Here is a 14707-nt window from a genome sequence, read left to right as displayed (position 1 = left end):
CAAAGATAAGTTCTGGCATGAGACCAAAGGGTGAGAGTTTTTGCTCCCCACCTCCTGTGTGCCCATGCGCACACAGAGGCCGGTGAACCAGCTGATCTAAGAGTTCCTCCGTACCATTGTTCAACTAAAACCATGTTTTAGGAAGATTGCAGCTATATAACCTTCATGGGAGGCACCGCCGAATGAAGAGCCTTGAATGCAGCCGACCAAATGAGGATCAGCTGAAACAAGTGGGACTGCTGACCTAGAAAAGAAGAAACATGATAGCCTTTGTTTTTCTTCTTTCTCATGGTTCCTCCCATTGGTTCTAATTCTTCTTTACAACATGACTAATGTGAAAACATGTTTGATATGAATATGTAGCTAGAGCCTGTGTCAGATTGTACGCCATCCTGGGCTTGAAGGGGGGGAGGGAGAAAAAATTTGTAACTCAAAATCTTATGGAAATGAATGTTGAAAAATAAAATAAAATAATATTGAAAAGAAAATAAAATGGTGGCCAGGGAGGAAAGGAAGGAAGGAAGGAGACAGGCAGGGAAGGAAGGAAAAATTTATTAAGTATTTATTTTGTTCCAGGTACTATGCTAAGAAGCCCTTTACAAATAGCTCATCTGATACTCACAACAACCTTGTGGGGTCATTATTATCCCCATTTTACAGTTGAAGAAACTGAAGCAGAGGTCAAATGACTTGCCTAGGGTCACACAGTTAGTGTCTGAGGTCATATTCAAACTCAGGTCTGATCTCCCTTTCGTAGACAAACTCCTTTTTATTTTTTTTTGGGGGGGGCAGAGGAAGGCATTTTATTACGCTCTCTGAGAGAGTGGGTGTAGTGCTCACGGGAACACTCACACTGATACAGCTGCAGGAGCAGGGGTAACCATTCCCTCCACTCCTGCTAGAGTCATGGTTAGTTTAGTCTTTGTTTTTTTACATAGTTTTCGTAGGTTATACAGTTTATATAAATAGGATAATAAGATACAGAAGCAAAAGTGAAGTTAATTAGATTTTCCTTGTCTTAGTTTAGGATTAAACTATATTCTTTTACTTCCCCTACTTTCCCTCTTTAACATATGCAAATGATGCAAATCAGTAGGCCTGGATTCTTGACCAAGACCAGACCCTAGATAAGCTTGATCAGGTTCAAGTGGGTTTGGCCTCTAATTCCCCAGACTGCCTTCTCAAAAAGTATGCACATGCTTACAAGCCTCTGACCTCTCACCTGACCGACCTTGAGGCCTGGTCTCTGCTAAAGCTGGGGTGGGGGAGGGCAGGGAAGCACACCTTTAGTTCCGTGGAAACAAAACTCCTCCTCCCATTTCTTACAATTTCCCCCTCTTCTTTTATTCAAATTTTTGTTTCCACATTTTTAATACTCCCTTACTCTCTCATCTGAATTTTTTCCTTAATCATCACCCCCTTAAATATGGGAAGGATTGATCGATGCATTGAAAAATCAAAGGGGGCAGTCCTCTTTGTAAATACAGATACAGAGACCCAAAAGAAAACGATAATGCAATTGTTCCTTTAAGATTCAAAAGTCTCTTCCCATAAGCTGTCTGGCAGGGAACATCAGTGAAGTCTTCTGGTCCTTGGTATTTGTTCCAGCCATCTCCAGCATCTTCTTCTTGCCTTCTTGTAGGAACCAGCTTTCTTTCCATTCTCCTACAAAAGTTACCTTGGCACAATTTTCTAATCCTTATACCCTGATCATTTTTACAAATTCAAAATTGGAACTTTGGCCAATTGCCACGTTTAAGAAATTTTACATCAGAACCTAGTTCCTCATACTTTACATTAACTCCCTACATACTTTACTTAACATGCTTTACATTAACATTTCCTCACCAGGAGGATGATCAAAATATTCTCACAAGCCCTTGACCTAATTGTCTCCATACCATTTCCAAGAAAAAAACCTAACTTAACACTAGTCCCAGTCCTAGAGTAATCTAACATATTCCATAATCAATTATTTTAATAGATTTACAAAACCTTCTGATTATAGAAATTTGCCACCAAAAGAGTAGGGACTTAAGAGTAAGGGGACCATATTTTCCCCAGCTTCCTGTCAACTCCAGGCAGAGGCTGTGTCAAACTGCAAGCTGCATTGAGCCAGGCCTAGTCTGCCAGGTTTCAGTTGAGGCATCAGGTCAAGACAGTCCCACCTCAGCGCATGCTGAACAGTTGCCCCCTCAACTTTGCCAAGAAATCATACCTGCGGCTCATGCCTGTCCTCCCACAGGGCTGCTGGCATCTTGGGTCAGCCTTCCTTGATACTCACACTTGGAGTTAGACTCAGAAAAACAGTCAGTTAACAGTCCCATTAAAGGCAAGTTCCAATAGTTGGTGACTAAAGTCACATTGCTTCAGGAACATCCTTAAAGCTAGCTCTAAATAGCTTGCAAGCATTTCCTCCCTTTTTCATAAAATCTTCCCATTAAGATCATAAGTTACTGCTCTGACACATTTGCATCAGTTTCTCCTCTATTTCTCTATTCTTCTCTAATTATACCTGATCTGAAAGAATTGAACCATATAATTTTTCTCTTTATGTTGTAGATGATGGAATGAATTCAAATCTACATTTAACTTTTTCCATCAATACATAACTATTCTACAACTTCTCTCCTAAAGAGACTTACTTTGAAATTCCTTTCCCTAAACTGAAAATGTCTCTGATTTAGTTCCAGTGATTAATTACACTATTTGTATCAATACCTAATTGCTGTTATATCACTTTAGAACATCTAAGGACCCTATCCCACAAAGATACAATATAACTTTATATCCCAGCCTTAGTCTATGGGATGATTCAATAATATTATCTCATAAAACTTCTTCCCCTCCCCTTTTCGGATTTTTGCTCCCGCACTTCTTATTCACTCCTATTCTCAATTTGTCTTAACATTAATTCACATTCTTCATCATCTTTTCCATCATCTGTTTTTACAATCAACATTTTTACCCTCCCTTCTTCATTAAAATATACCGCTCCCATACCCTGAATGGCAGTTTTGGTAAGCAATTGTATAATACAGGGTATACATAGAGGTAACAAGAATAGAACGCATAATGCTAGCAGGAAGACTCCAATAATTTGTTTCCACCAGGAACCCTTGAACCAATCAAACCAAGAAGGATTGAACAGACTGGTCCATGTCTGAACTGGGACATGTGCTGGTTTCCTGATACTATTACTAATTTCTTTTACAGCCCGTCCATTATCATCTATTTTTATGCAACGACTAGAGAGGTTGAGTTTCCCACAAACACCTCCCTCTTCTGCTAGCAAATAATAAGACAGCCTCTCTGGTTTGGGTGGCCTGATCAGCCAGTAGGTCCAATGCCTCGGCTGTCTGGTTGGTGATAATCTCTACCACAGATTTTGAACAATTCTTTGTGGGGGCCACTCATCTCCCCACCCATTGGCATCCCTGGTGACTGTTAGGGAAGTACCTATCCCCCGCTTGAACCTCTCACTTGGGGGCATTAGATCGTCATATAGCCGTATTCCCAATTTGTTCCCTTCTTGTCCTGCTAAAAAGAAAAATCTTCGTCTAACCAACCCCACATAGCACACCCCTGTCCAATTTAAAGGGAGATGGGCATAGGCCGTATGGCCACAAATCCAATAATGTCCTTTGAGGGCTGGTTGCTCTGTCTTGTGTATTTTGGAAGCGCTCCAAAGAAAGGGATAATATTGCTTATCTTGGAACCCCAAGGGCCCTCCTTGGTAAGACCGGGTTCCATTCCTTCGATATTGGCACCTCCACAGCTGCTCTGTCCTTCTTCACTCACACTTTTCTACCCAGGGGCTACTTGTTTTGTTACTTTTACTCCAAAAAGTGTCAAAATGTCCAAAATAAGAACCATTATCCCATCCCCACTGTCTATAAGGATCCAGGAGTATTCCACTAGTTTTTCTTTCTGCTTGACACCTTGCTATAGCTACCGAGTGCCAGAAATTCCGACCTATATTACCCTTACTCATAAGCCTTATACCACAAGAGGTCATTAGGTCTGGTATGGAAGAGACCGATTACTAAGGATCCAGGCCGGACTCAGAGGTACAGGTAGCCAGGGCCAATTTTCAAATTGTTGTGGACCCCCACAGATCCAACAATTGGTTACATTAAAAGTTCTGGCAATGACTTCCATCAGTTGAGTAAACTTATTCTCCTCCTTCCATGGAGGGGAGACAAAATGCCACTGTCCCTGTTATCCCCACTATTCCTAATTTTCAACTAGTGGAATAATCCCTCCATCCTTCATTGAAGCTGGTATATACTGAATGATTAACAAGATAATGGAAACAATATTAATACAAAGGTTATTAGTCCGTTCTCTCCTGGTGTCCCTCTCCCTTCCGGTGTAGAATAATCTTCAAGGGATCAGAATTGTCCTTAATAGTCCATTCTTAGGATTCCCCCACAGGTCCTTTTACCTTGGTGTAATGAGTCCACCCTTTCTCAGCAGTTTGTATAGCGGTCTCTGTAGTGAGAAGTACCTGGAACGGTCCCTCCCAGCTGGGCTGAAGCTTAGTTTCTTTCCAGGATTTAATCAGCACCCAGTCTCAATAGGTTTGAACTGCAACCAATTAGCTTACAGGTAGAAATTCAGCAGGGGGGAAGTAGGGAAGGGGGGAAGGCAGGGCAATTGGGGTTAAGTGACTTGCCCAAGGTCACACAGCTAGTAAGTGTGTCAAGTGTCTGAGGTCATATTTTGAACTCAGGTCCTCCTGACTCCAGGACCGGTGCTCTACTCACTGCGCCACTTAGCTGCCCCATAGACAAACTCCTAAAACAAGTTGACTACATTGGCTACCCCCTCTTCCTCACCTCCTACTCCACCTGTTAGGGCTGGTAAATCTGTGGCCTTGAGGCCCTATGTGGCCCTCTAATAGGCCCTTTGACTTGAGGACCTAGAGGGCCACACGGGGCATTGAGGCCACAGATTCCCTACCCCTGCCTTAGACTCTATAATTCTAACCTCATTACTTGACTGAAACTACTTTCTGAACCTACCAACAATGTCTTAACTGCTAAATCCAGCAGCCTTTTCTCAGTTCTAATCCTCTGTTCCCTTTTCTCCAGGATATTCTTTCCTCCCTTAGCTTGTTTGACTGTTCTCTGTTGGTTCTCCTCCCATCTGACCCGTCTTTCTTAGGTTCTTTGCTAAATTATCATCTGTGCCTCATTCCCTGCTCCTAGGTAGACCCAAAAGTTCTCCTGTAGGCTTCCCTTTTCTCTCTACATTCCTTCTTTCACTGTCATCAGTTTTTATCTCATTTCCTCTCACAAATTTAGTGATTATCTTTCTATACCCACAACTCCCAAATCCATGTACCCAAACCTAATCTCTTTCCCTTAACCCCTCTTACCTGGGCTACAACATCAACCTAACTGTTGAATTGGTCTTTCTGCTTCTAGGCTGTCCTCTATTCAATCCACCTGACACATAGCTTCCAAAAATAACCTTCCTAAGGAACAAGCCATTCACCTGTTCAAATATCTTCATTAGCTCCCTGTTGTCTCTAGGATATAGTATAAATGTAGCCTAGCCTGTCATTGAAAGTCCTCCACAATCTAGCCTGTCATTGAAAGTCCTCCACAATCTGGCTTCCACCTTCCTGCCTTTATGGTCTTATTTCATAATGCTTCCTTTTCACACACACTACTTTCTGGAGAGTGAATATTCACTCATCTCCATGCCTTCACACAGACACTCACATCTTCCAGCTCTTGGAAATCTTATCTTTCTTCAGGGTTCTACTCTGGGGCTGTGAAACTATCCATGACCCCACCCTACACCCATCAGCCTCTTAAAATTGCCTCCTATTTTTCTGTGTGTGCATGATAGTCACCATCCCACCTTCAAGGGCAGGGACTGTTTCATTTTTCCCTCTGTATCCCCATAACCTGGCTTAATGCCTTGCCTTGTACATAGTAGGTGCTTAATAAATGCTAATTGACTAAGACTGGTCTATCTGAAGCCTCATGAAATCAGACCTAAGCATACCACATCAAAGCAGTTTGAGGGTATTCTGAACCTGGGAAGAATCTGTGACAAAAAGGAGAAAGTACAATAAAGCTCAGCCCAAGACTTGTGGGAAATGGAAAAGTGGGGCTTCACAAAAAGGTTAGAAAGCCCTTAATGGAGTCCAACCCTTTCATTTACCCGATAAGGAAGCAGGCAAGGTAAATAACTTGTCCCAGGTCATAGAGCTAATTAGCAGCAGAGCCAGAGCTAAAGTTCAACTGTTCTGACAGCTCACCTTTCTATAATAGCTTAAGGTTTATAATGTACTTTATAGTCCCAACAACCCTGAGAGATAGACAGTGAAGCCTATTATTATCCCTGTTTTACAGGTCAAGATAATTGAGACGGTAAATGGATTTTTCCTTAAAATGATAAGCATCTACCTAAAACCATTCACAAGCATTATTTGTGATGGGGATAAGCTAGACGCCTTCCCAATAAGATCAGGGGTAAAACAAGAATGTTCATTATCACCAATGTTATTCACTACTATATCAGAAATGCTACTAATAGCAATAAGAGAAAAAAATTGAAGAAATCAGATTGAGCAAGGAGGTAATAAAACTATCTTTTTGTGGATGGTAGGATGGTATACTTGGAAAATCCTAGAGAGTCAACTAATAAGTTAGTTGGAACAATTAATCATTTTAGCAAAATAACAGGATATAAAATAAATCCACATAAATCATCAGCATTTCTGTATATCACCAATAAAACCTGACAAGAAGAGATAGTAAGAGATGCCCCACTTAAAATAACTGTAAGCAGTATAAAATCCCTGAGAGTATGACTGCCAAGACAAACCCAGGAACTACATGAAGATAATTAGAAAACACTTTTTACAGAAATAAAGTCAGATTTAAATAGTTGGAGAATAGGTGGCAGAGCCAATATAAAGTGATAATTCTACCTAAACTAGCCTACTTGTTCAATGCCACCCCAATTAAATTACAGAAAAAATTTTATTGAGCTAGAAAAAAAATAACAAAATTCATTTGGAAGAACAAAAGGTCAAGAATATAAAAGGAATTAATTTTTAAAAATGTAAAGGAAGGAGCTCTTAAACAATGTTATAAGGCAGTAAAACTATGTGGTACTGGCTAAGAAATAGAAAGGTGGATCAGAGGAACAGAGTAGACATAATGTAGACAAGAGCAAATGATTATAGTAACCTTGTGTTTCACAGATGTAAAGATTTAAGTTTTGGGGATAAGAATTCAGCATTTGGCAAAAATGGTTGGGAACAGCAATCTGGCAGAAATTGGATATAGGCCAATTTTATACCATTTACAAAGGTAAAGTCAAAATGGATACATGACCTACATATAAAGGGAGATATAAGAAAATTAGAAGAACATGGAACAATATTATCTATCAGTCTTACGGATAAGAAAAGAACTTATGAATAAACAAGTGATAGAGAGCATTGTGAGACATAAAATGGATAATTTTGATTATACTAAAAAGATTTTGTAAAAATAAAACCAATGTAGCCAAGATTATAAGGAAAGGGGAAAAGTGGGGGGAGGGGACTTTTACACAATTTCTCATATAAAGGACTCATATCTCACATATGTGGAGAATTTTGTCAAATTTATAAGAATGTGAATCATTCCCTAATTGATAAATGATGAAAGGATACAAACAAGCAGTTTTTCAATGAAGAAATCAAAACTATATATAATCACATGAAAAAATTCTCTGTCATTATTGATTAGAGAAATGCAAATTAAAACAACTTTGAGGTATCATCTTACACCTATCAAATTGCCTAAAATGGTAGAAGGGGAAAATGGCAAACATTGGAGGAGATACAAGAAAATTGAGACACTAATACACTGTTGGTGGAACTGTGAACTGATCTAAGCATTTTGAAAAGCAATCTGGAATGATGCCCAAAGAGTTCTGAAACTATGTATCCCTTTGACCCAGCAATACTGCTATTAGATCTGTTTCCCAAGGTGATCACAGAAGAAGGGAAAGAACCTATATGTTCTAGAATATTCATAGCAGCTTTCTTTGTGTGAGCAAAGAATGGGAAATTGTGGGGATGCCAGTCAATTGAGGAATGACTGAACAAGCTGTGGTATATGATTGTGATGGAATAGCACTGTGCTGTGACAAATGATGAGCTCAGTGATTTTGGAAAAACAGAGAAAGACTTGCATGAAATAGTGAAGCATTGGATGAGCAGAACCAAGAGAACATTGTATACCAGTAACAGCAACATTGTCGAAAGAACTGCGAGTGATTGTTACTCTGAGTTATTATAAATACCCAAATCAACTACAAAGGACTCATGATGGAATATGGATCCACCCCTAGAGGTAAATAGAAGTATGCACAGTATGGTTTTACGTATGTATGTATGTATGTATGTATGTATGTATGTATGTACACATACATATATGCACATGCATATACAGATATACATACTCACATGTGTATATGTACATATATGTGCGTGTATGTATATACATGTGTATGTGTGTGTATATATATATACATATATAAAATCTATGTCAAATTGTTGCCTTCTCTAGTGTGGGTTGGAGAGAGAGGCAGGGAGGGAGACAGTTCGGAACTCAAAATGTGACCAAAAAAATTTTTTCTAAAAAAGAAAGAAACTGAAAAGTGTGTGACTTGTCCAAAGGCATATAACTAATAAATTCTAGAGCCTGGATTTGGACTCACATCTCTCTTGATTCTACGTCCAGTGCTCTGTCCACTATACTCTTGCTACCAGAGTAATGCAAATGATGTGTGATGAAGAGCCAGAATGTAGCACCATCATCACCAGGGCCAACCTTACTCATAGAGTGGGTGGCTGCCTGCAACGACTCTCTCCCTCAGCATCCCATCCCCTCCCAACCCTTCTTCCACCTGCTTCCACAATGCTTGCATTCTCACAGTTCCTGGTAAATCCCTTTGGTACGAGGCTTCAATGTGTCCTCAAAGGACGTATACCCCTAAGAGGGAAAATGCCTTCAGCCTTATCAATTGTAATTGCCTGTACATGAATGAGTTTTTTCAGCCCCTTTCCACAGAACTAGTTGGAAAAGAAGAAATGTGAAAACAATGAAGGGGAAGAAAGACTGAAGAAATCAGAAGCCCCACAGAGAAAATCCCACTTTGCAATTTCAACATGACCAATCAAGAAACATTTATTAAGCACCAACTACATCCAGAGCAGCTAGGTGGCTCAGAGGATAGAGCACTGGGCCTGGAGTTGGGAAGACCTAAGTTCAAATCCAGCCTCATACACTTCTCAGCTGTGTGACCCGGGTAAGTCATTTAACCACTGGAGAAGGAAATAGCAAACCACTAGTATCTTTGCCCAAAAAAACTCCGTGAGCGGTATTGGCGTGCTATGGTCAACAGGGTCACAAAGAGCTGGACACGACAGAACAGCAACAATGTCCGAGGCACTGAGGCCAACTCAAAATCTAGATGAGCCGTAGTCTTTGCCATCACAGAGCTTGCTGTCTGGTGAGGGGAGAAGATACCACCACTGTTCACGAGGTCTCGTGGTCCAAGCTCGGGTGGCTTCACACAGGAGGCGTGCTAGCCTGTAATACTAAAAGTGATAGGTGCATTTTAACTTGTACAAGGGAGGGCATAAAGGCGGGCAATGAAGGCTATAAGAGAGGAAGGGCTCCAAGTAAATATTATGATGCGATATGATACAATATGATATGATATGATATATGATATATGACATCATATTATGTCATATATCATATTATATATCATATCATACCATATAATATCATATTATTACACTGTTGTGTTATATTGTTGTATTATATTATGTTATACCATATCATATTATATCATATTATTATATTATGTTATATCATATCATATCATTATGTTATATCACACCATATCATATCATATTATTATACTGTTGTGTTATATTGTTGTATTATATTATGTTATACCATATCATATTATTATATTATGTTATATCATATCATATCATTATGTTATGCTATGCTATGTTATGTTATGTTATGTTATGTTATGTTATGTTATGTTATGTTATGTTATGTTATGTTATGTTATGTTGTTATAGTCACCAGAGGGACAAAGATACACCAGGGTAGAGGTCACTTGTTTGACTCAGTCAGTCTTTGAGGGATACTGCTAAACCTCAGAGGAGATGATCTTTGGGCTGTAACAGGAAAAAGGAGGATGCAGTGAGAGGGGCTGCTAGGTGGAACAGTGGAAAAAGTACTGGGCCTGGAGTTAGGAAGACCTGAGCTGAAATCTGGCCTTGGATACTTACTAGCCACTTAACCCAGTTTGCCTCAGTTTCCTGACCTGTAAAATGAGCTGGAGAAGGAAGTGGCAAATCACTCCAGTATCTTTGCCAAAAAAAAATCCCAAATGGGGTCACAAAGAGGAGGAAACAATGGAACAGAAACTTAACCCCTGGCACACAAATGTGTGGTTGGATGCAGGAACATCTGGATCCCAAAGGGCTAAACAATACTGATGGGGTCTGGTGGGCTTTATGGGTCGAGGCCAGATGCTTAGCAAGCAAGTCTGATATGTCACAAGCAGGGAGAAGCAACATGGGAGCTGAAAGTTTCCAGCACAGAAGATTCTCCAGCATGGAAGATTACAGATATGTTGGGTTTAGGAGAAGAGTTCTGGAAATGAGTAGGGGTCCATTTTTTAGAACTAAGGCAGCCTAGCAGAGGAGATGTATGGATTTCCAAGAGATCAGTAACCCTGGATTCAAAGGACCATTTGGAGGAGACTTTCCTCATTGGGAGAGATTGATTACTCAGTGATCCACACCTGGGTGAGGGGGAGAGTTGGTGAGAGCCAGAGGGAAGAAACATTGAAGAGTTCTGGCTTCTAGTTTCATGAGAGAAGACACATGGTTCCAACCTCCCTTCAACCTAAGAAGAGAAAGTCTCTGGGAAGATGCCAACATATAGAGGAGCCAGCCCTTCAGCCATGTCCTTATTTCCAGTTTACTGCACTAGAGACTTGGGGGAATTTCCCCTTGAGTAATATCTGAGACTCTCTTGGTTGAGCTGAGTTATCTCTCTCCCGATGGGAAAACTCATTCACTCTGTTCTTCAGAGAGAGAGAGGAAGAGACAGAGACAGAGAGAAGGGGAGAGAGATGAATACAGATACACACATACACATGCACACACACATATACATACAGTTATCCCTTCTGCATTTAGACTTTCCCCATGGTGGTTTCAGTATATCGCAGGTCGACGTAAGAAATTAAATGGGAATTTAGGAAGAATTTTGTGGAAGCTGGAGACAACACATGAAGGCCAGTAGATCATACAAAAAAAAATTTAGAAACTCAGAAATGTATAAAATATGTATATAGTGTTGTATAATATCAACATATTTTATCTTTTAATACTATAATAATTCAGACTTATTCTCTGGTACAAAGGGAGGGCCAAAAATTTTACATGGATTTTTCAGATCTTGGGGGTGCCATTCCCCTATCCCCAATGATGTGGAAGGGATAACTGCATATATGCATACATGTATGAGTATAATATTTTTTGTTTGATTTCTGTTAGCTATTTGTTTGGAAAAATGGATTTATTTGCTATTTTCTATATGTATTCATTTGGTTAGAAGGGAGTTAAGCCTTGAAGACAGACTTAGACGTAGACGTAGACGTAGACGTAGACGTAGACATAGACATAGGCAGACAGACAGAAAGACAGACAGACAGACAGATAGCTAGAGAGATAGATAGATAGATAGATACCTAGCTTGGGGCCAGAACAATTTCCCCAAAACTAACAATATTTAAGGGAGCAAATATAATTTTAGCCTTGTACTCCCTCTCTCTGAGGAGAACAGAGTGGCCAGCCTCTGGCCTCAGCCTTCTGCTTCTTCTGGCAGAAATCAAAACCTACCCTTGGAGAAGGATAGGAAGGAAAAAGCTCCATAGATATCTATTCTTGCCTCCCTGCAAGTTACTTTGACAGACTCATGTTTACACAGAATCTATATGGACAAAAAGAGAAACCTCCAAAACCCACCATGTTCACACTGCTTACATGTCAGAAAATAAGGTTTTCTCCCTTTCTTCATTGCAGGGATGGAAGACTTTGTATATGGGATGTTGCATATAATGTCATACCTGGTTGATGTGTTGAGGTTTTTTCTTTTTTCTTTTCTTTTTTTAATCTTTGTTACAAGAGATGGTTCCTTAGGTAGGGAGGAGAAAGGGAAATGTTCACAAGTTAATGTGATATAACAACAAAAACTGTTCTTCTGGGTTATGTGACAAACAAGATGGAGGATTAGACATTTTCTATGATCCCCATAACCTTTAAAAGCTCCCCAAAACAGAAACTATGCACCAAAGATAAAGCAACTTCAGCTCTCTTCCATGGTCTAGGACAGGGGTGAGGAACCTGCGACCTCAAAGCCACATGTGGCCTTCTCAGTCCTTGGGTGCGGCCTTTTGACTGAGTCCAAGTTTTACAGAACAAATTCTTTTCTTAAGGGTATTTGTTCTTTGAAGTTTGGATTCAGTCAAAGGACCTAGAGGGCCACATGTGGCCTTGAGACAGGAAGTTCCTCATCCCTTGTCTAGGATATTAGGAACTCAAAAGAAGATTAAAAAAACCCACTAATACATACTCTGAGCTTACTTAGCACCCACTACCCCAGTGTTAACCATGCTACCGGCAGGAAGGCCATACTAGCTGACTCACAGGTTTGCACCAAATCCCAACCCCATACCTTGACCCCTCCCCCTTTCTGCCTTTGTAGGACCATGGAAGTCTGAGCTCTAGGCTGTTGAAATTTGCTGAGGCCACAACAGCCAATGTGGCAGCAACATTCTGTCCTCTAAAAGATCTCTGCCAGAGAGTGGAGGAAGAGAGGGAAAGGGGCAGGAGACGTGTCTGGGCTTGAAATAAAGCTCAACCCCATACCCTGCCATGGGGCAGTGATCTCTATGTCATCTGCAGGAACTGACATAGTTCTAGCAGTAAGGCACAACGGAAAAGGAGAATCCAAAGAGCAAGCTCTACAAGGCAATGATAGAAAATGCTTAGGGGGGGAGGTCATAAGAGAGGGATACCTTGAAAGTTTTAATTCTATAAGGAATACAAAGAATAAAGACAAATAGAAGAAAATATAAACCTAACTCTGGTAATTTAAATGTGAATGAATTAAGCAATCTAATAAAATGAAGGAGTGGCAGATTAGATAAGAAAACAAAACTCTACAACCTGTTGCTTAAAAGAAACAAATTCAAAAAACAAAAATAAAATAAAGTAAAACAAAACTGAGAGAACAGAAAGAAATTTTACTACGCATCAAGTGAACCCCAAAAAAGCAAGAGTTGCAATTATGCTATCTGACAAAGCAAAATCAAACATTCAAAAGATTTGAAAGGGTCTCGGAGATGAGGAATTCCAAAGAGGCAGAGAGAGGGTCCGGCTTGAAGCCAAAAAATGACAACTCAGGAAAAGAAGCCTGGAAATCTGCGGTGTTCAGATGAACACTCAATTCACCTTTCAAACCCAAATATCACAGAAATGAAGAATATTCTTTACCATTTCAATTGTGGAACTAAAACTCATGATTTACAGGCCATGTTTGGAGATGTGAAGTTTGTATGTGTTGAAGGAAGTCCTGCCCAGATAAAAGCTTTCATTAGCTATCTCGGTGAAGAGTTGAGGCTTGCACCACCTGGCATGGACCGTGCTAACATTTGTGAAGGAACTGACTTCTATGCCATGTATAAGATTGGACCTGTGTTATCAGTTAGCCATGGTATGGGAGTTTCTTCTATTGGAATCATGTTACATGAACTCATCAAGTTACTGTATAAAGCCAAGTGTTCCAATGTTGTTGTCATTCACATTGGCGTATGTGGTGGAATAGGTCTAGAGTCTGGTTCAGAGGTGCTAACTAGAAAAGCTAGGGATTCTTGCTTCAAACCTAAATTTGAACAAATTGTTTTGGGGAAATGCATAGTGCAAAGTACGGAGCTCAGTGATGACCTAAACCAGGAAATAATGGCCTGTGCCAAGAAGATGAATGAGTTTAATACTATTACAGGAAACACAATGTGTCCCTTAGACTTCTATGAAGGTCAGGTTCGGCTGGATGGTGCTTTCCGCTCATATACTGATGAGGATAAGCAAGAATTTTTACAGGCGGCTTATGATGCGGGAATCAGAAACATTGAGGTGGAATCTTCTATCTTTGCACCCATGTGTGGTGCCAGTGGCATCAAAGCTGCTGTCGTGTCTGCTACTCTGCTAAATCCTCTCCGTGAAGATCAGGTTAGCAGCTCCCGTGAGGTGCTTGTTGAGTATCAAAAGAAACCACAGAAGTTAGTAGGATACTTCATCAAGAGAAGTCTGGGAGGAAAAGCATGAAAATCTTGTTGGTTTTTTTAGAAAATGCTATAATTGTTTGCAATTAAAATAATGTATCTCATTTTTATTCTTTCTAACATTTTGTAAATCACGTATCAAATAAAAGTGACTTCCTATTTTAAAAAAAAAGATTAAAAAGGATAAACAAAGAAACTACATTATGCTGAAAGGAACCATGGACAACTAACCAATATAAACATTAAACTTATATGCTCCAGATGTGTATAGATTATGAGACATGGGAGACATTGGAACAGGACCCTT

General features: G+C 40.0%; 1 protein-coding gene across 1 annotated transcript; it reads left to right on the top strand.

Moving 5' to 3' along the window:
* Positions 1-13510: 13510 nt before the first annotated feature.
* Positions 13511-14443, top strand: LOC118856069 (uridine phosphorylase 1-like). Its single transcript, XM_036766126.1, has one exon. It carries the CDS (start codon positions 13511-13513, stop codon positions 14441-14443), a length of 933 nt encoding a protein of 310 aa, XP_036622021.1.
* Positions 14444-14707: the final 264 nt, after the last annotated feature.

The sequence above is a fragment of the Trichosurus vulpecula genome, chromosome 7, assembly GCF_011100635.1.
Source record: "Trichosurus vulpecula isolate mTriVul1 chromosome 7, mTriVul1.pri, whole genome shotgun sequence".
NCBI classification, from domain to species: Eukaryota; Metazoa; Chordata; class Mammalia; order Diprotodontia; family Phalangeridae; genus Trichosurus; species Trichosurus vulpecula.
The sequence above is the reverse complement of the archived record's forward strand: the minus strand, read 5'-3'. Positions and strand labels throughout refer to the sequence as shown.

What these genes read in the sequence shown, in the direction of transcription:
- LOC118856069 (XM_036766126.1), top strand. Translation starts at nt 13,511, where the DNA reads ATGACAACTCAGGAAAAGAAGCCTGGAAATCTGCGGTGTTCAGATGAA.